Source organism: Choloepus didactylus, chromosome 13, assembly GCF_015220235.1.
Source record: "Choloepus didactylus isolate mChoDid1 chromosome 13, mChoDid1.pri, whole genome shotgun sequence".
NCBI classification, from domain to species: Eukaryota; Metazoa; Chordata; class Mammalia; order Pilosa; family Megalonychidae; genus Choloepus; species Choloepus didactylus.
Window position 1 is genome coordinate 52,934,869 of NC_051319.1, and position 21,645 is coordinate 52,956,513.

At 39.3% G+C, this 21,645-nt stretch overlaps 1 protein-coding gene across 4 annotated transcripts in view; it reads right to left on the reverse strand.

Annotated features, from left to right (window-relative positions):
* The window catches only part of MCC (MCC regulator of WNT signaling pathway), a 621,876-nt gene that overhangs the window by 132,316 nt on the left and 467,915 nt on the right, over window positions 1-21,645 (reverse strand). For all 4 annotated transcript variants that reach the window (XM_037800700.1, XM_037800699.1, XM_037800701.1 and 1 more), the window contains one exon: window positions 3,287-3,429. In XM_037800700.1, coding sequence (XP_037656628.1) covers window positions 3,287-3,429 — 143 coding nt within the window. The remainder of the gene's footprint in view (window positions 1-3,286; window positions 3,430-21,645) is intronic.

Below are 21,645 nucleotides of genomic sequence, written 5' to 3' on the forward strand. Positions count from 1 at the left end.
AAACATTTGCCTTCAAAGGGCTTTGTCAAGAAAGTGAAAAGGCAAACTACTTAATGGGAGAAAATATTTGGAAACCACATATCCATTAAGAGTTTAATACCCAGAATACATAAAGAAACCCTACAACTCAATGACAAAAAGACAAACAATCCAATTAAAAATGGTCAAAAGACTTGAATAGACATTTCTTCAAAACGGAAGTATAAAAGGCTATGAAACACATGAAAAGATGCTTAACATCATTAGCTATTAGGGAAATGCAAATAAAACAATGAGATATCATTTCACACCTACTAGAATGGCAATGGCCATTAGCAAAAAGCAGAAAACTACAAGTGCTGGTGAGGATGTGGAGAAATACAAAAACTCACTCATTGATGGTGGGCATGTAAAATGGTACAACCACTGTGAAAGACAGTTTGGCAATTCCTCAGGAAGCTAAGTATAGAATTACCATACAATCTGGCAATCCTGCTATTTTGTATATACCCAGAAGAACTAAAAGCAGGGACGTGAACAGGTATTTGCACACCAATGTTCACAGTTGCATTATTCACAATTGCAAAAAGATGGAAGCAACCCAAGTGTCCATTAACCGATGAGTGTATAAACAAAATGGGGTATGTAGATTTGATCCATTACTCAGCTATAAAAAGGAATGATGTTCTGATGCATGTGAGGACACCATGTTGAGTGAAATAAGCCAGACACAAAAGGACAAATATTGTATGATTTCACTGTTATAAATTAATTATAATAAGCAAACTCATAGAGTTAGAATCAAGAATATAGGATATCGGTTACCAGGAGACAGACTGATGTTAGACAATGGGGAGTTTATGCTTAATTTGTACAGATTTTCTATTCAGGCTGATGGTAAATGTTTGGAAATGGATGGTGGTGATGCTAGCACATTATTTTGAGTATAGTCAACAGCACTGAACTGTGTAGGTGAATGTGGTTAAAAGAGTAAACTTTAGGATATATATATATAACTTGGAAAAAAATTATAAGATAAAACAGGACTGTACAACACAATGAACCCTAATATAGATGATGGACTATAGTTAATAGTATAAGAACGTTCTTTCATGAATTATAACAAATGTACGATAGTAATACGAGATTGTACTAATAGGGTGGTATATGGGAAAAATATACCTAATGTAAATAATGGATCATAGAATTATTTCAATAATCGTTCATCAATTGTAACAAAGGTAACTACTGTTTAAAAAAAAAAGTACAATTATTTAAGAAGTGCCATCACCAATTATAACAAATGTTCCATACCAATGCAAGCTGCTGGTGGTGGGGTGGCGCCTGAGAATCCTATATTTTATGCATGATTGTTTTATAAACTCACAACTTCTTTAATAAAAAAAAAAACAACATGGAACTCTACAACACAGAAAGTGAACCTTAATGTTAATTATGGACTTTAGTTAATAATAATGTAGCAATATTGGTTCATGAATTGTAACAAATATACCACACTAATGCAAGATGTTAATAAGAGGGGAAATGGGGGGGGGGTGGCGTGCAGGGGAGACAGAGTATATGGGCACTCTGTCCTAACTGCACAATTTTTCTGTAAATCTAAAACTGCTCTAAAAATAAAATCTATTAAAAAAAAAAAAAGAGAGAGAGACCCTTTTCTCACCGGCCCATGTGGTTGTACTTCTTCTAGCCTTGCAGGGAATCCCATCAAGGTGTGTGTGTGTGTGCACGCGTGCACACACGCACAACCCATTTACATAAGGAAAAGTGACAGGATTTAATGTGACATCTGCAGAGATTTAAGTTTCCTTTACATAAAAGGCACCAATAAATGGTATGGTCAAGAAGCTGGTTGTATTTTAACATGAAGCAGTATGGCCATTATGTTCCATTTAAATGCACTAAAATTGAGTTTTCCAGGTGATGAGCGATGCATTTTTTCCCACAACTCACTTAGCCCATTTGCCTTCAACTTCTAAAGTGTTTAAAAGTGCAACATGTTTTAATGAAAATTACAAATTTGCGTATGTTCTCTGTTGGGCTCCCTTAAATCTGCTATAAAAATTCCCTTGGGCTGAACATTCTTTTCTGCTTATACATTTCTAACCTACAATCACTCTGATGACCAAGATACAATTTAAAAGCCTTGTGGTTCTAAATTGGTATATGAAATTTATTGTGTGGCTCCAGTTCCGTGCAAAGTTTTCCACAATTCTGTCCAGAAAACAGAGGCCTATCACTGCCTTCACCAAGTAGCCCTGTCATTAGTGTTACTCTCAGAGTTGGAACAACATGCCTCCCAAGTTTTTTCTGACCCAGGACTTCTAGGGGTGACGTTGAAAGTAGCTGCCTCTAAAACTGTTTCAGTTGTGGCTTGTGCAAATGTTCAGAAAACAAAGCACCATTTCTCCAGAAAAATAGGTGCCAAACATTTAACTTTCCTCCAGGCTGTTTCAGGAGTTCCACCAGGAAGATAAAAGTTCTCATCTTTGGCTCAGTAAGCTATTTAAAGCAAACCCACCCCTCCACCCCCTGAACAACAGAGAAGACGTACCATCTAAGCACTGTGTGCAAGAGATTGAGAGGACAACTGACTGATAGATACGCAAGGGAGGCAGAAATCCTGCCAGACACTTTTATGGAAAAGAAAATTTAGTAAAGTCAGAGATATTCTGAGTTCTGACCCTACCTCTACCCTCTGTTAAGTGTAACTTCCAGGTGGTCACTTAATATTTTCAAGTCCCAGCTTGGTCCAGTAAAATGGTAGATCCAATCTTGCCTCCTACCTTAGGAATCTAGTTAAGAAGATAAGCCAATGTCTGTAAAGCAATGTGAGGTAAGCTCAAAATATTATTAGATTATCTAGGAGCTTACCTAATGCTTAATTGTAAGCCACACCCACAAATCTCTCCGAATCCCCAAGGGAGGCAGACAGTTTATACACTTAGGACAGAAGTGGTGAAGAAAGAGGTGGTAGGTATGGGTGCTGGTCTCCCAAATGGAGGGTGTTCCATTTATAACCCATTAGGAAAGCATTTCACTCAATATCTGATTCCATTCCCTTATCAGTAGACTGGGGATCACAACTCCCATCCTCTCTACAACACAAGGAAATTTTGAGGATCAAAATCAGAACAGAAAAATGAAAGCAGATGGCTAGCAAAGCAAAGTTAAAGTATGAACTATAAAGTCTGTTACAAATAAAACATCATTATAATTCCACAAGAGGTATGTCAACTCCAGGACCCAGGTTATAGTACCAAGAGGCAGAAGGAAAGCCATGTACCTGATGGTGGTGCCTTGCAAGCGGTCTATCTTCTTATTGAGCTCAGCAATGATGCTGTGGAGTTCCGTGATGCGTTCCTCATACCGAAGCGTCGTTCTCTCCTGGACATCCTCATGCTCTCTCATGAGGTGGGACTGCTCACACTGGATGAGAGAACAGGCAGAAGTGCCAAATGAATTGATGCACCTCTAAGCGAGTGGCTCTAAGTTTTATGGCTTCAACCCATCACAGTGTCAACACTGAGTAGGCCCCAAATAAAACATGCCTGCTTACCTGGCTGGCAATCTCAGGAGAGACATCAACAGCTATGTTTTACAGTGCCTGCGGTGGATACATCTGAGTCTTTGCCTTTCTAGCACCCATTCTTCCTCTGTGAACAGTCTCTCCGGCATTGCATATGGTATTTCTGGGACTATCTACATACCCCATCTTCCCTGAGCCAACAAGTGGCTCAATGTATACCCACCAGATATCTTCTTTACAGAACTTGAATCTTGAGTGGACAGACCTGAGGTTGCATAGAGTTGATTTCACCTGACTGAGTTTCCTGAAGAGACTGTCCCTTAATTCCTGCTATCTGTATCTCTAGAGCTTCTTTCCAAGTTTCTTTATGGCTATTCAGTTTCCCCTTTTACCAGTTCATTCCGTTTCTGTGACGTTTGACAAGTTAGATTTCAACTAATCAAATAATCTTGTGTTATGATACTTTCTTATCTGGTTGGGTTATCCTTGGTCTTAATGCTTTCCAGTCTCCTTTCCTGCCAGAATATATGCTCCTCGAAGGCAGGGGTTTGCATGATTTAGCCCTAGCACTGGCATATGGTGATCTGTAAGGTTATGGAAAAATAAATCACAACATATCAGACTATCACGATGGCTGCTTTGCAGAAATAATGACAAAAGAAGCTGAGGACTAAGAGGCAGCAGATGCTATGAACACATTTTTGTGTACAGTGTAAATCCTAAGGAACCTGTTTATCCTTCTCTTTTTTCCACTCTCCTGAACAACCCTCCACCACCAGTCACTGTGCATCTAACCTCATTTGCATAATAATAAAGGAGTAATGGAACAAGTAGTCCAGCTTATGTCCCTGTCTACTGCATTCAGACTTGATTCATTTCCTGTCCAGCAGAGGAATTTTAATTTCATTTTCAACAAAGATTTCCTAACGCCAAGAGCCATATGTCAGGTTTGGGTGGGTTTAAATTATCAGACTGGAGGCAGGCAGGAAGGGTAAAACTTCTCACTCGCTCCCTGTCAAGTTCAACTCTACCTCCCCAACCCTCAGTCTGCTAGGATCCCAGTGGAATGCCTTAGAAGCTACTGGGCAGGGACAAAACGCATTCAAAGGGAAGCAAAATACTGCACTAACGCTTACTCGTTACTGAAACAGAAGTACTTAGCAAAGAATTCTGATAAATACTGCACCTGTGAACTTGATTCTCATCAACAGTTCGATAAGTATTAATGTTGTAACTGCCTGGGACTGCTCAGAGCTCCAGAAACAAAATCGGAGGCATTCAAGTTGTTGAATGTTATATCACAGACCTTCATGGAATAGTTATTTTTAGAGAAACAGTGATGAGAACTGCCATTACTAGTGACAACCTAAAGCATCAAATGACCTCCACTCAAGGTCAATTACACAGGAAATAAATGGGACCAGGGCAAGGATTAAGGCCAAGTGAAAACCACATCTACAGGGAGGCTTTCTTAAACAGAACTAGATTGTAACAGGCAACAAACAGTCTTTCTATGAATTTACCCATTTTTCATCCACAATCCATCACACTTTAAAAAAGAACATAAGTCCATAAAATTACAGGGTCTCAAAGACAATTTCTGTCAATAAATGAAAAAGCTTTATATTTCTTTGGAAAATAGCAACAGCAGAATACTGCCCACCCCTGTGCCCCACACCCTGTCCACAGAACATCTATGAGCTTTTGCTATTGCTATTCATTCTAATCTTCAATGGTATGTGTATGTGTGCATGTGCATACATACATGTACATAAGGCGTACTCTCAAAAAGGTCACCAATTCCAGGTCTTAAAATAATTATAGAATAATACGTGGTCTCTGGCCTGGACCTTGTCTATACCATGACTTCTTTTTTTACATATTACTGGTTCCTCCTCTTGAGTTTTCCATGTTCAATTCTCTAGGGCTGCAACCAACTCTGAAATGCTTCTCCCTTACCACCTCAATGAGCTCCTCCACTACCTACGCTGAGGAGAAACTGCAAAATCCACTTAAAAATAAATATGCATGTGTTTGTGTAAGAAAAGGTCACATGATCAATTGCTAACCACAAAAACACAACTCTGGGCATCACTGTTGACTGTTATGAGCTGCCCAGAAGGTAAGATCCTGTGGTGCTGCAGAGATACCTGACGATCTATGCCCAGAGAACAAGATTATGATTGTACCACTGCCCCTGGAAAGTCTGCCTAGGGGGTACGTGTATGAACAAGAGATGATTCAGTTAGGTGGAGCAGTGCTTGTAGCTAAAAGGAAAGAAGAGACCAAAGTATATTTGGAACTCAGAGGTCCATTTGGAGAGTAGCAATAAATGAACAAAAAACATTCTCTTGACTGAGGGCATGATATTTGGGCTTAAATTCCTGTATTTTTTCATAAGAATGTTTTTTAAAAATAGTGGACACTATCATTTAATACTTCCATTATCGATACCAGATATTTGTTGATTTCCCATAAAGTAGAAGGTACAGTGTTGGGTACTGAGGGGGATGTGGCAATGACATGTGCTTTGAAGGGAACCATGGTCAAAGTTTCCAAGAGGACTGAAAGAATCCCAGCCTCTTCTCTCCTGGAGAACAAGAAACATGGAGAGAAGAGTGGACGAGGATGAAAGGGGGAGGAGCAAAGAGATGGCAGAATGGTACTTTAGGGATTCTTTCCTAGTGAGAAGAGAATGCTGGAAAATAATTATCGAACCTCAAAACCTAGATCAAAGCATCGCCATAATGAGGAATGGCTGAGAAGACATTTGGTTCATCTATACACATCAACACCCCTCTGAGGTGTCTTATTAAGCACGCTTCACTCATTCTGTGCATTGCACACAGCCAAAGACCCATCAATGCACTGATCTCGAAGCGTAGTGAAAATCCCCTGAGCTTTCTCAAGCTGCAGTGCAGGGAAAAGTGGAGCAAACTCTCACCAGGACAACAGAGTAGGAGGAAACAAGCCATCACCTACAGGGGCCAAAAGAAGCCAATGAAACACTCTTGTTAAACAGTTCCCATTAAAACGCGCAAGGGTTGGCCCCAGGAATGTGGCATTTCAGCACAGGAAAAGTGGAAGGTGAGGTGGGTGGCACCCGAGACAGTCAAAGCCATTCTGGGCACAGTCACTGCCTTCACTGCCCTGGCGTTCTCCCACACACGTAGGAAAGGCCTGGTAAAGGGAGGCCCAATTCTGTTACTAAACTCCAATACTCTTACTGACCAGGTCCTCGCACTACCCCGCGTCTCCGAGAGCTGTGAGAGCATCTTTTAACCTGGCAGGCTGTGTGACTTCCTGCATTCTGTTTCACTAAGATGCAGTCTGGGCCCAGCTCGATACCACACCTCCAGTGAGTCACCTATGAGCACATCCCCTGATAAAGCCTCATTAAGGAAGGGGACACAATGACAACAAACAGTAGAGGCCATATTACTTCCATAATTACTAGATAGCATATGCATAAGCTTTTCAATTTTTAAGTTACAAATTTAAGAATATTATTGTACGGACATTTTTAAAAAGAAATGATAAAAGACTCATCCATTTTCTCATAATCAATAAACACAATCCTTTCTCAAATGGTGTTTATTTCCCTCCAGTACTTTCTTATGTATGTGGGGCTCTGTCAGGACCACCATGTGGAGGTCACATTGCCAAGAGCATCAGCTCCCCTGAGGTGGCCAGCAGGCTGCTTCTCCTCCATCCAAGCACAGGGTGGGATTACACTTCCCCTCCCCCTTGAAGCTAGATACAGCCATGTGACGTGTTTTTGCCAATGAGCTATGAGTGGAAATAAATATGTGTCACTTTAGGCTTTAAGAACCCCTGAATGATTTGCCATACCCCCTTTCCCAGGCAATGGGTACTAGCAGGGTTCCAGGGGTGAAGGTCCATGGTTTGGCAGCCTGGCCGAGCACAGGGTAGACGAAGCCCCTGCCAGCCCCAGCGAAGTCCTAGCATGAGCAAGAAATAAACTTTGAAATTTTAAGCCACTGAAAATTTGGGGTTGTTATCACTGCACATTCTACTGACACCACCATTTTATAGATGTGAAAACAAACTGAGAAAAGTGAAGTGACTGATTTATTGTTACCCAGGGAACAAGCAGAATGAAGACACGCCCCCCCCCACCCCCGCCCTGATTCCCATTCATGCTATCAAGGGGTTAAAGCTGTTGCAACCACAATCTTCTACCTTCTGGTTCTTCCTCTCTAGGCTCCCTAACCTGTGGGCTTATCTCCTCTTAAGGATTTGCCTGAAGATCTCAAGTGGCAGCACAGTGATCCTGTCTTGGTCTTGTACCCTGAGTAAAACTCCAGAAAATGTGAATACAATGCCTTACAATCCCAAAGGAGAACTAGGAAAAACCCAAGCAGTTCTTGCCTCAACCTCCTGGGAACACCAAAATAGAAAAGGGGACACAAGGGGGTATAAAATGAGGGAATTCAAAGCCCCTTCAGCTTCCATCAAGCCTGCTTTAACCACCAAAGTCATTTATTTAGCAACAACTTAATAGCTCAGGGTGCAAGGGTAGCTCCTTCTAACAAAATTTACAGATGAGGGATTACTTTCTTCTCTCTACTGTACAGAAACTCCCCATACAATTTCAGCTGAACAAAATAAGAAATGGTATCAAGCAACATGCTACAGATTTTTTTCTATTGCAGGTAATTGCATCCAGGATCTTCCCTCCTCCCAGTTTAAATTCAGTTTTTGACTGATCTTCCAGTGCAGCAAGGTCAGAAAGCCTGTAGGGCAGTGTCTTGCCTGCCATGAATTTCTGGAGGTCAATATCATTAAGAATCTGGATTTCTTCTGCAACGACACACTTTCAGTTTGAAGGGGAAAAGAAGGATTAAGATTGAATATGATGAAACTGTTTTTCCTGAATTTCATCGGATACTTAATGTGTACACTGAGCTCCTCCTCAAGATCTTAGCTCTCCTATCATGATGATGAAACAAATAAAGTCTATATAAATACTTGTATCTAGCCAAACAAATTAGTGAACTGTCTATATGGAAAAATGTTTAATAAAAAAAAGCAACATCATACAACCACCAAGAACAGAACCCTCCATGCTCGTCTCGGCTTTTGGTGTATCCAGGGAAGAAGCCACAACTCAGCCTTGAGACAGACTGACCTGGGATTGAGTCTTTGTTGGAAAAACCCTGTGCAGTGTGGTGATGTTAAGAAGCTTCAGGGTTTTGTTAATGTTCTTCATTGGGTTTTATCGTACTCCACAGAGGCCACTGATCTTTAAACCATCACATTATTCTCAGCTGTCAAACCGAAGAGAGTTATGAAAGTGATTTCTGAAGAATGCAATGCTGTCATTAATTTGTTAACCCTCTCAACCATCTTGTGAAAGGGGTCAGTCAGTACCACTCCCTTTTTAAGTATGCCAAGAAGTGATGTTACTTTCTCAGGGTCACATGAATTGGTTGCAAGTAATACCACTCATGGTATTTCCATCCTTATTTTAAATCTTTGCCCAGGTTCAAGGGGAAACCAAGCCAGCTAAACAAAGAGGCACCAGCACAAATGGAAATATCATCAAGGAATGAAACAGCTGGAGCAGTTTACCAAAGAAGAGTATAAACAAATAGCAAAGGAATGCGGTGGGGAGAGCAGTGGAACACTAACAATGAAAATGATATGTAATCAATATTTTTAAATATCCCAGGAAAGAAGAGAAAAAAAAAAAACCACTTTCTCCATTACATTTAATGAAAAATGTTAATGTTTCTTCCTGAAGGTCAAGAGGTAGAAAATTCAGGAGACTTGGCTTTCCAAAAATAGAGAGCTTAGAAATAGAAAGCATTCTATATTACTAATGCTAAATGATTACAAAGGGGCTCATAAGCTTATTTGATATATCCCCTTCTGTAGTACTTAAGAAACACAGTAAGATTATTTTAAATAATTGTGGGTACTAAATAAATAGCAGTTATACTGAAAGCATCAAATCAGTCCTCTCTCTATGGTCTTAGCCTGTTTCCCACAGGGTCACTGAAGGTTGATGTAAATACATATATGTGTCTGCACACCTGTTCAGCTAGGAGGGCAGGGATGTCCTAAGCAAATTAACCCGTGTCCCCCAGCCCCTCCCAGAACCCCTGGAGGCCAAGGGCAGCCTTGGCAGCATAAGAGGCAGTACCGGATGTGGTATGGCTGTGGATTCCCACCAAATCTGGACTCAAATCCTAACTTAGTATTTTCCACCTACGAAATCTGGGGCAAGATTTTCAAGTTCTCTAAGCCTCAACTGTCTAATTTGTAAAATGGGAATATTAATAATATCTATCCTCGAGGTCAGATAAGAACTTAGTGAAATAAAGCAAGTGGAATGCTTGCCCTACGGCCTGGCACAAAATACAGCCAAAGAAAGAATCTTATCACTATTAATATAAGTTAATAGTGGTGCTACTAGCAAAATTCACATAGGAAGCTGCAGTGGACAGCCTTTAAGGTGTCCTCTATGAATACTGTGCCTCCTTGTAGTTCTGTCTTTCTGTAATCTCTCCTTGAGTGTGGGTGGGACCTGTGACTTGCTTCTAAATATCAGAATATGGCAAAAGTGATGGGATGTCACTCCTATGATTATGTCACATTATCTATAAGGTGTTGCCTTGCTAACAGACTTACCCTACTTACCCTAGTCTTTCTCTCTATTGCTGGCTTTGAAAAAGCAAGCTGTCATTAAGTCCTACAATCACAAAGAAATGAATTCCGCCAATGACCCGAGTGGACCTTTCCCTAACTGAGCCTCCAGATGAGCACGTAGTCTTGACCAACACCTTGACTGCATCCTTGCAGAGAACCCAGCTAACCTGTACCTGGACTCTCAAACCACAGAAACTGTGTGATAATAAATCTGTGTTGTGGTAATCTGTTGCACAGCAATAGAAAACTAATACAGAACCATTCTGACATCCCCATCATACCAACATGGGGCTCCCTTACTCAGCTCTTCTCACCACTCTTCTCAAAACTACTTCTTCAAGTTGACTTTATGGTCATGTATAATGAATCTTCTTCTATTCAACCTTTTCAGTGCCACCATTAATATTTACTCTACAGATGTTGAGGCTCTTTTTTGGTGATTTCTGATGAACACAACCATCATTTATAATTTGCATTTTAGTTTAATCATAGCTCTGTGTACTATTTAGAGAGCAGATCAAACATAATAAAGCCACAGAGCATAAATTTACACATGAATTTGTTCTTCTAGCATTTTGTAAAGCCTCAAATATATGAATCCTGTACCAAGGTACATAACACAGACAGCATTTCTAAAAAAAAGTCCTATTTTTTTCTTGTATAAATTTCTTCTTTTATAAAAGATAAGAAACTAGCAAGTCTGACATTTCTTTATAGTTCTCTCTTCTGAGCCCCAGTATCTGAACTGGGAAGACAGCCCCAGATATTTATTATAAGAATACAAACAAATGCAAACAAGAGAGAGCCCACTAATGGGGTTACGAAGTAAGCATTGTCATCGGGGCAAAATCAGGTACCGAAAGCTATTACATGAGAATGGCTAGGCCATAAGTCAGTCAAAATGGAGCTGAATCAATCCTTGACTCACAGAGAAAAAGCTTTGGGTGGTTCTAGATTAGAAAACACATCACTTAACACCATTTTATTGTTTCTTTAAAACAAAAAGGATCCCTCTCTCTTTTAAAAACTTATGAAACAAAAAGTATAACAAATGTTTTAAATCACCAGAGCCCACCACTGAAACATTCTGACTTTCAAGATTTTTTTTTTCCTCTCACATTTTCACTACTTTTGAAATCAGAAGGAACATATTTTAAGTAATGTTTTCATCCAGGTAAAAAACTGAAAACTACTGTCATGTACAACATCCTATGTGGAGAAAAGCACACTGGTGGCCTAGACCCTTCTCTAGTGCTATGTTATCCATGTGACCTCAGATAAGCAAGTTAATCTCTTTGGATTTCAGCTCCTTGCCTGCCAAATGAGCAAGCAGGTGACCTCAAGTACAAAGGGTCTTGTCCCCACTCAAACAATCTGTGACTGTGAGATTTTAAAAATACTTTCCACAGGTGGTTCTGGAAAAATGCTGGTGGCAGCCTAGTTTTGAATCTCTCTAAATTCCCATATAAAACTCAACAGAGCAACTACATAGCAAAACCAAAATCTCGGAAGCAAGGTATACCCTTGAACAAAAAATGCAAGCAGGTAAGGACAAACCCATACCCTAAGATTTGAGTGGCATCAATGTGGGCAGAAGCAGAGAGGACAACAAGGCTGATGGACCTTGAAATAAAAACCCCCAAATAACCAATAGGTATTCATGGAAAAGTGAGGAGGTCAATTTGAGAACAGCAGCTAAAACTTGGAGGGTTTTTGTCTGATCCAACAATGAATGAGTACAAGGGGTCCGCAGTAAGATCTGAAGAGGCTAAAGCAGTCTAGTTCCTGTGAACTTTCAAGACTGGTACCAGGGCTCCCTTCCAGGAGGAGAAATTGCTGGAAGTAGGATCAAAATTGAACAGGATAGGATAATCGAGACAATGGGGGAAAAAAAAAAAAAAACAGAAAAAAGTAGGAAAGAGGAGGAGAGCCAGGAAATCAGAGAAAGCAGGCTGTCACATTTTGAACTGAAGACTAAGCTCTATCTTGAACACTGCCTTCTATTTTTCACATAAAAATGAAGAACAAAAAGTATCAAGGTCAAATACCATACAAAATTATATGAAAAAAGAATAAAGAGCAGAATAACATCCCTATAAGCCATGAAAACATGTAAAAAAAAAGTCAACCAAAATAACAGAACAAAACAGACAAAAACCACAACCTACTATTTCAAAATAAAATAAAAGACATTAAGAAATTATATAAGGAGAGGCGGGGCAAGATGGCAGACTGGTGAGCTGTAAGTTTTAGTTACTCCTACAGGAAAGTAGGTAAAAAGCCAGGAACTGCGTGAACTGGACACCACAGAGCAATCTGTCTTTGGGCATACTTCATACAACACTCATGAAAATGTCGAACTGCTGAGATCAGCGAAATCTAAGCCCAAAACAGAAAGCTTCAAAGAATTGCAATTTGGGCACGTCAAGTCAAGAGCAGAACTAAGAGAGCTCTGAGACAAAAGGCAATAATCCAGTGGCTGAGAAAATTCACTAAACACCACAACTTCCCAAGAAAAGGGGGGTGTCCGCTCACAGCCACCATCCTGGTGGACAGGAAACACTCCTGCCCATCGCCAGCCCCATAGCCCAGAGCTGCCCCAGACAACCCAGTGTGACGGAAGTGCTTCAAATAACAGGCACACACCACAAAACTGGGCATGGACATTAGCCTTCCCTGCAACCTCAGCTGAATGTCCCAGAGCTGGGAAGGTGGAGCAGTGTGAATTAACAAAGCCCCATTCAGCCATTATTTGAGCAGACTGGGAGCCTCCCTACACAGCCCAGCAGCCCAGAACTGCCCTGGGGGGACGGCACTCACCTGTGACATAGCACAGTCATCCCTCAACAGAGGACCCGGGGTGCACAGCCTGGAAGAGGGGCCCACTTGCAAGTCTCAGGAGCCATACGCCAATACCAAAGACTTGTGGGTCAGTGGCAGAGACAAACTGTGGCAGGACTGAACTGAAGGATTAGACTATTGCAGCAGCTTTAAAACTCTAGGATCATCAGGGAGATTTGATTGTTAGGGCCACCCCCCCTCCCCGACTGCCCAGAAACACGCCCCACATACAGGGCAGGCAACACCAACTACACACGCAAGCTTGGTACACCAATTGGGCCCCACAAGACTCACTCCCCCACTCACCAAAAAGGCTAAGCAGGGGAGAACTGGCTTGTGGAGAACAGGTGGCTCGTGGACGCCACCTGCTGGTTAGTTAGAGAAAGTGTACTCCACGAAGCTGTAGATCTGATAAATTAGAGATAAGGACTTCAATAGGTCTACAAACCCTAAAAGAACCCTATCAAGTTCAGCAAATGCCACGAGGCCAAAAACAACAGAAAATTATAAAGCATATGAAAAAACCAGACGATATGGATAACCCAAGCCCAAGCACCCAAATCAAAAGACCAGAAGAGACACAGCACCTAGAGCAGCTACTCAAAGAACTAAAGATGAACAATGAGACCATAGTACGGGATATGAAGGAAATCAAGAAGACCCTAGAAAAGCATAAAGAAGACATTGCAAGACTAAATAAAAAAATGGATGATCTTATGGAAATTAAAGAAACTGTTGACCAAATTAAAAAGATTCTGGACACTCATAGTACAAGACTAGAGGAAGTTGAACAACGAATCAGTGACCTGGAAGATGACAGAATGGAAAATGAAAGCATAAAAGAAAGACTGGGAAAAAAAATTGAAAAAATCGAAATGGACCTCAGGGATATGATAGATAATATGAAACGTCCAAATATAAGACTCATTGGTGTCCCAGAAGGGGAAGAAAAGGGTAAAGGTCTAGGAAGAGTATTCAAAGAAATTGTTGGGGAAAACTTCCCAAATCTTCAAAACAACATAAATACACAAATCATAAATGCTCAGTGAACTCCAAATAGAATAAATCCAAATAAACCCACTCCGAGACATATACTGATCACACTGTCAAACACAGAAGAGAAGGAGCAAGTTCTGAAAGCAGCAAGAGAAAAGCAATTCACCACATACAAAGGAAACAGCATAAGACTAAGTAGTGACTACTCAGCAGCCACCATGGAGGCAAGAAGGCAGTGGCACGATATATTTAAAATTCTGAGTGAGAAAAATTTCCAGCCAAGAATACTTTATCCAGCAAAGCTCTCCTTCAAATTTGAGGGACAGCTTATTTTTCACAGACAAACAAATGCTGAGAGAATTTGCTAACAAGAGACCTGCCCTACTGGAGATACTAAAGGGAGCCCTACAGACAGAGAAACAAAGACAGGACAGAGAGACTTGGAGAAAGGTTCAGTACTAAAGAGATTCAGTATGGGTACAATAAAGGATATTAATAGAGAGAGGGAAAAATATGGCAAACATAAACCAAAGGATAAGATGGCCGATTCAAGAAATGCCTTCACGGTTTTAACGTTGAATGTAAATGGACTAAACTCCCCAATTAAAAGATATAGATTCGCAGAATGGATCAGAAAAAATGAACCATCAATATGTTGCATACAAGAGACTCATCTTAGACACAGGGACACAAGGAAACTGAAAGTGAAAGGATGGAAAAAAATATTTCATGGAAGCTACAGCCAAAAGAAAGCAGGTGTAGCAATATTAATCTCAGATAAAATAGACTTCAAATGCAGGGATGTTTTGAGAGACAAAGAAGGCCACTACGTACTAATAAAAGGGGCAATTCAGCAAGAAGAAATAACAATCGTAAATGTCTATGCACCCAATCAAGGTGCCACAAAATACATGAGAGAAACACTGGAAAAACTAAAGGAAGCAATTGATGTTTCCACAATAATTGTGGGAGACTTCAACACATCACTCTCTCCTATAGATAGATCAACCAGACAGAAGACCAAGAAGGAAATTGAAAACCTAAACAATCTGATAAATGAATTAGATTTAACAGACATATACAGGACATTACATCCCAAATCACCAGGATACACATACTTTTCTAGTGCTCATGGAACTTTCTCCAGAATAGATCATATGCTGGGACATAAAACAAGCCTCAATACATTTAAAAAGATTGAAATTATTCAAAGCACATTCTCTGACCACAATGGAATACAATTAGAAGTCAATAACCATCAGAGACTTAGAAAATTCACAAATACCTGGAGGTTAAACAACACACTCCTAAACAATCAGTGGGTTAAAGAAGAAATAGCAAGAGAAATTGCTAAATATATAGAGACGAATGAAAATGAGAACACAACATACCAAAACCTATGGGATGCAGCAAAAGCAGTGCTAAGGGGGAAATTTATAGCACTAAACGCATATATGAAAAAGGAAGAAAGAGCCAAAATCAAAGAACTAATGGATCAACTGAAGAAGCTAGAAAATGAACAGCAAACCAATCCTAAACCAAGTACAAGAAAAGAAATAACAAGGATTAAAGCAGAAATAAATGACATAGAGAACAAAAAAACAATAGAGAGGATAAATATCACCAAAAGTTGGTTCTTTGAGAAGATTGACAAGATTGACAAGCCCCTAGCTAGACTGACAAAATCAAAAAGAGAGAAGACCCATATAAACAAAATAATGAATGAAAAAGGTGACATAACTGCAGATCCTGAAGAAATTAAAAAAATTATAACAGGATATTATGAACAACTGTATGGCAACAAACTGGATAATGTAGAAGAAATGGACAATTTCCTGGAAACATATGAACAACCTAGACTGACCAGAGAAGAAATAGAAGACCTCAACCAACCCATCACAAGCAAAGAGATCCAATCAGTCATCAAAAATCTTCCCACAAATAAATGCCCAGGGCCAGATGGCTTCACAGGGGAATTCTACCAAGCTTTCCAGAAAGAACTGACACCAATCTTACTCAAACTCTTTCAAAACATTGAAAAAAATGGAACACTACCTAACTCATTTTATGAAGCTAACATCAATCTAATACCAAAACCAGGCAAAGATGCTACAAAAAAGGAAAACTACTGGCCAATCTCCCTAATAAATATAGATGCAAAAATCCTCAACAAAATACTTGCAAATCGAATCCAAAGACACATTAAAAAAATCATACACCATGACCAAGTGGGGTTCATTCCAGGCATGCAAGGATGGTTCAACATAAGAAAAACAATCAATGTATTATAACACATTAAAAACTCGAAAGGGAAAAATCAATTGATCATCTCAATAGATGCTGAAAAAGCATTTGACAAAATCCAACATCCCTTTTTGATAAAAACACTTCAAAAGGTAGGAATTGAAGGAAACTTCCTCAACATGATAAAGAGCATCTATGAAAAACCCACAGCCAGCATAGTACTCAATGGTGAGAGACTGAAAGCCTTCCCTCTAAGATCAGGAACAAGACAAGGATGCCCGCTGTCACCACTGTTATTCAACATTGTGCTGGAAGTGCTAGCCAGGGCAATCCGGCAAGACAAAGAAATAAAAGGCATCCAAATTGGAAAAGAACAAGTAAAACTGTCATTGTTTGCAGATGATATGATCTTATATCTAGAAAACCCTGAGAAATCGACGATACAGCTAATAGAGCTAATAAACAAATTTAGCAAAGTAGCGGGATACAAGATTAATGCACATAAGTCAGTAATGTTTCTATATGCTAGAAATGAACAAACTGAAGAGACACTCAAGAAAAAGATACCATTTTCAATAGCAACTAAAAAAATCAAGTACCTAGGAATCAACTTAACCAAAGATGTAAAAGACCTATACAAAGAAAACTACATAACTCTACTAAAAGAAATAGAAGGGGACCTTAAAAGATGGAAAAATATTCCATGTTCATGGATAGGAAGGCTAAATGTCATTAAGATGTCAATTCTACCCAAACTCATCTACAGATTCAATGCAATCCCAATCAAAATTCCAACAACCTACTTTGCAGACTTGGAAAAGCTAGTTATCAAATTTATTTGGAAAGGGAAGATGCCTCGAATTGCTAAGGACACTCTAAAAAAGAAAAACCAAGTGGGAGGACTTACACTCCCTGACTTTGAAGCTTATTATAAAGCCACAGTTGCCAAAACAGCATGGTACTGGCACAAAGATAGACATATAGATCAATGGAATCGAATTGAGAATTCAGACATAGACCCTCAGATCTATGGCCGACTGATCTTTGATAAGGCCCCCAAAGTCACTGAACTGAGCCATAATGGTCTTTTCAACAAATGGGGCTGGGAGAGTTGGATATCCATATCCAAAAGAATGAAAGAGGACCCCTACCTCACCCCCTACACAAAAATTAACTCAAAATGGACCAAAGATCTCAATATAAAACAAAGGACCATAAAACTCCTAGAAGATAATGTAGGAAAACATCTTCAAGACCTTGTATTAGGCGGCCACTTCCTAGACTTTACACCCAAAGCACAAGCAACAAAAGAGAAAATAGATAAATGGGAACTCCTCAAGCTTAGAAGTTTCTGCACCTCAAAGGAATTTCTCAAAAAGGTAAAGAGGCAGCCAACTCAATGGGAAAAAATTTTTGGAAACCATGTATCTGACAAAAGACTGATATCTTGCATATACAAAGAAATCCTACAACTCAATGACAATAGTACAGACAGCCCAATTATGAAATGGGCAAAAGATATGAAAAGACAGTTCTCTGAAGAGGAAATACAAATGGCCAAGAAACACATGAAAAAATGTTCAGCTTCACCAGCTATTAGAGAGATGCAAATTAAGACCACAATGAGATACCATCTAACACCGGTAAGAGTGGCTGACATTAAACAAACAGGAAACTACAAATGCTGGAGGGGATGTGGAGAAATTGGAACTCTTATTCATTGTTGGTGGGACTGTATAATGGTTCAGCCACTCCGGAAGTCAGTCTGGCAGTTCCTTAGAAAACCAGATATAGAGCTACCATTCGATCCAGCGATCGCACTTCTCGGTATATACCCGGAAGATCGGAAAGCAGTGACACGAACAGATATCTGCACGCCAATGTTCATAGCAGCATTATTCACAATTGCCAAGAGATGGAAACAACCCAAATGTCCTTCAACAGATGAGTGGATAAATAAAATGTGGTATATACACACGATGGAATACTACGCGGCAGTAAGAAGGAACGATCTGGTGAAACATATGACAACATGGATGTACCTTGAAGACATAATGCTGAGCGAAATAAGCCAGGCACAAAAAGAGAAATATTATATGCTACCACTAATGTGAACTTTGAAAAATGTAAAACAAATGGTTTATAATGTAGAATGTAGGGGAACTAGCAGTAGAGAGCAATTAAGGAAGGGGGAACAATAATCCAAGAAGAACAGATAAGCTATTTAACGTTCTGGGGATGCCCAGAAATGACTATGGTCTGTTAATTTCTGATGGATATAGTAGGAACAAGTTCACAGAAATGTTGCTATATTATGTAACTTTCTTGGGGTAAAGTAGGAACATGTTGGAAGTTAAGCAGTTATCTTAGGTTAGTTGTCTTTTCCTTACTCCCTTGTTATGGTCTCTTTGAAATGTTCTTTTATTGTATGTTTGTTTTCTTTTTAACTTTTTTTTTCATACAGTTGATTTAAAAAAGAAGGGAAAGTTAAAAAAAAAAAAAAAAAAAAGAAAAACAAGGGAAAAAAAAAAAAAGATGTAGTGCCCCCTTGAGGAGCCTGTGGAGAATGCAGGGGTATTTGTCTACCCCACCTCCATGGTTGCTAACATGACCACAGACATAGGGGACTGGTGGTTTGATGGGTTGAGCCCTCTACCATAAGTTTTACCCTTGGGAAGATGGTTGCTGCAAAGGAGAGGCTAGGCCTCCCTATATTTGTGCCTAAGAGTCTCCTCCTGAATGCCTCTTTGTTGCTCAGATGTGGCCCTCTCTCTCTGGCTAAGCCAACTTGAAAGGTGAAATCACTGCCCTCCCCCCTACGTGGGATCAGACACCCAGGGGAGTGAATCTCCCTGGGAACGTAGAATATGACTCCCGGGGAGGAATGTAGACCTGGCATCATGGGATGGAGAACATCTTCTTGACCAAAAGGGGGATGTGAAAGGAAATGAAATAAGCTTCAGTGGCAGAGAGATTCCAAAAGGAGCCGAGAGATCACTCTGGTGGGCACTCTTACGCACACTTTAGACAACCCTTTTTAGGTTCTAAAGAATTGGGGTAGCTGGTGGTGGATACCTGAAACTATCAAACTACAACCCAGAACCCATGAATCTCGAAGACAGTTGTATAAAAATGTAGCTTATGAGGGGTGACAATGGGATTGGGAAAGCCATAAGGACCAAACTCCACTTTGTCTAGTTTATGGATGGATGTGTAGAAAAGTAGGGGAAGGAAACAAACAGACAAAGGTACCCAGTGTTCTTTTTTACTTCAATTGCTCTTTTTCACTCTAATTATTATTCTTGTTATTTTTGTGTGTGTGCTAATGAAGGTGTCAGGGATTGATATGGGTGATGAATGTACAAGTATGTAATGGTACTGTAAACAATCGAAAGTACAATTTGTTTTGTATGACTGCGTGGTATGTGAATATATCTCAATAAAATGATGATTTAAAAAAAAAAGAAATTATATAAGACTGGAAAAAACATAATTAAGAATTAGGAAACCTCAAAAACGATAGAACACAGAAAAGAATTAGAAACAAAAATTCATTTCACAAGTGGAGACTAAACAAGGAGGCACATAAGAGGGAATAAATACAACATATAATGCTTCAAGAGAAACAGAAGATGGAGAACAGAAAAAATTTATATTAAAAAAAGAAAGAAGTATAAAGGATTTGAGATAAAGTGAAAGATATTGAAGACAGGCAGAGAAGTTCTAACATAAATAATAGCAGTCCTAGAAGACAATCAAAGCAAGGGAACAAAACTAATACTAAACACTATCATCAAAAACAAACAAACAAAAAAACTTCCCTGGAAAAAAAAAAAAAAAAAAAAGATTGGAAACTATAATAAAAAGAATACACAGAAAACCAGAATGACTAAGATCAAGATTTATTCTAGTAAAATTAATAAGCTTTAAAAATAGAAAAATCCTTTGGGCAACTAGTATTAAGCAAGTGTTTTATAAGGAAAAGAAAGTTAGATCATCATCAGGCTTTGACAGCAACACTCTATGCCAGAAGAAAACAAAGCAATGCAATTTAAGAAAAGAAAAAATGGGTCAAGAGTTTTGTATCCAGCAAAAATGCCTTTCAAGTACAAGGGCACATGCTGTCATTAGCATGCAAGAACTTGGAGAAGATTATTCCTATTTGTCCTCCTTGTGGAATGTACTAGAAAATGTACTGCAGACAAAAAAAGAGAGAGAGAGAGACACTGACATAAGAACCAGCAGTGAGCATTAAACACATAGTTACCTGAAAGCTAAAAGGAAGAGAGTTATAAGGGGCAATGGCCAAAAGGTCAGGGAATGTGGGTATAGTACAACTACCAAAAATAGGGGGAATGAGGAGAGCATAATGCAAAAAAATATTTTTAACTCGTCTTAGTAACTATAATAGCTGTGGTAATATTACTGTTGCTATTCTGAGACTATTTGTATATAACATAGGATAAAGTATGTAAGTAATTATGGGATATTCTAATTCTATCATCCTGTATGCCCTTTAGTGCCAGGATTCTCAGTGTGAGAGAAAGGAGATGCAGGTACAATAGAGAAGAAGTTAAGTAAAAACACTCTGTAGTCCTGAATTTGAATTGGAAGTATTAAAATTTATCTTAAATTTTATAAAGAAACAAATAACTTTCTAGCTTTGTCTAACCAAAGCAGCCTAAAAACAATGACCAACCTAGTAGCAATAAGCAAACCTTAGCATCCAGATTGTGGTCTTGAAATACTATTTCCTGCTGTAAGAAACTAGGACATCTTGGAGAATGGCTAATTCCAGGTCTGGTCAAGAAAGATGAGTCTAGAATAACTACTAGGCTCATGTCCAAAGACTAAGGAGCCAACTTGAAAAGGCTCCCGACCAAAAGGCTCACTGACCAAAGACAGGAGAGTCTGACCTTCTACAATGAAAATAATTAAAATGGATTAAACCCAAATATTTTTAAATCCATAATTCACAATAATACATAAAGAAAATAAATGAGCACTATCAGAGAATCACAGGGAATCAATTCATCTTGAAAACTGTTAAATGAATGAAAAGAATCAAGTATTTATTCTGTTTTCCCTCCAGCAACTGTAACTTTGTTTAAACAAATAGTAGATGGCGGGAAATGTCTCTATAAAAGCATTCCAACTAATAACTGAAAAAGAAATGATGGAACTAAAATATCACGATTTTGTAATACTGAATGAATTAATGAACCTAGGCATTGAACAGCAGCAGTTCCCAACATCAGAAAAACAGAGACAACCAGACATTACGTGTCTCCTGGTAAAAGAACAAATACCATCTACAATCTTGCCAAAGGAATTGGACACGAATCTGATTAAGCTTCCGG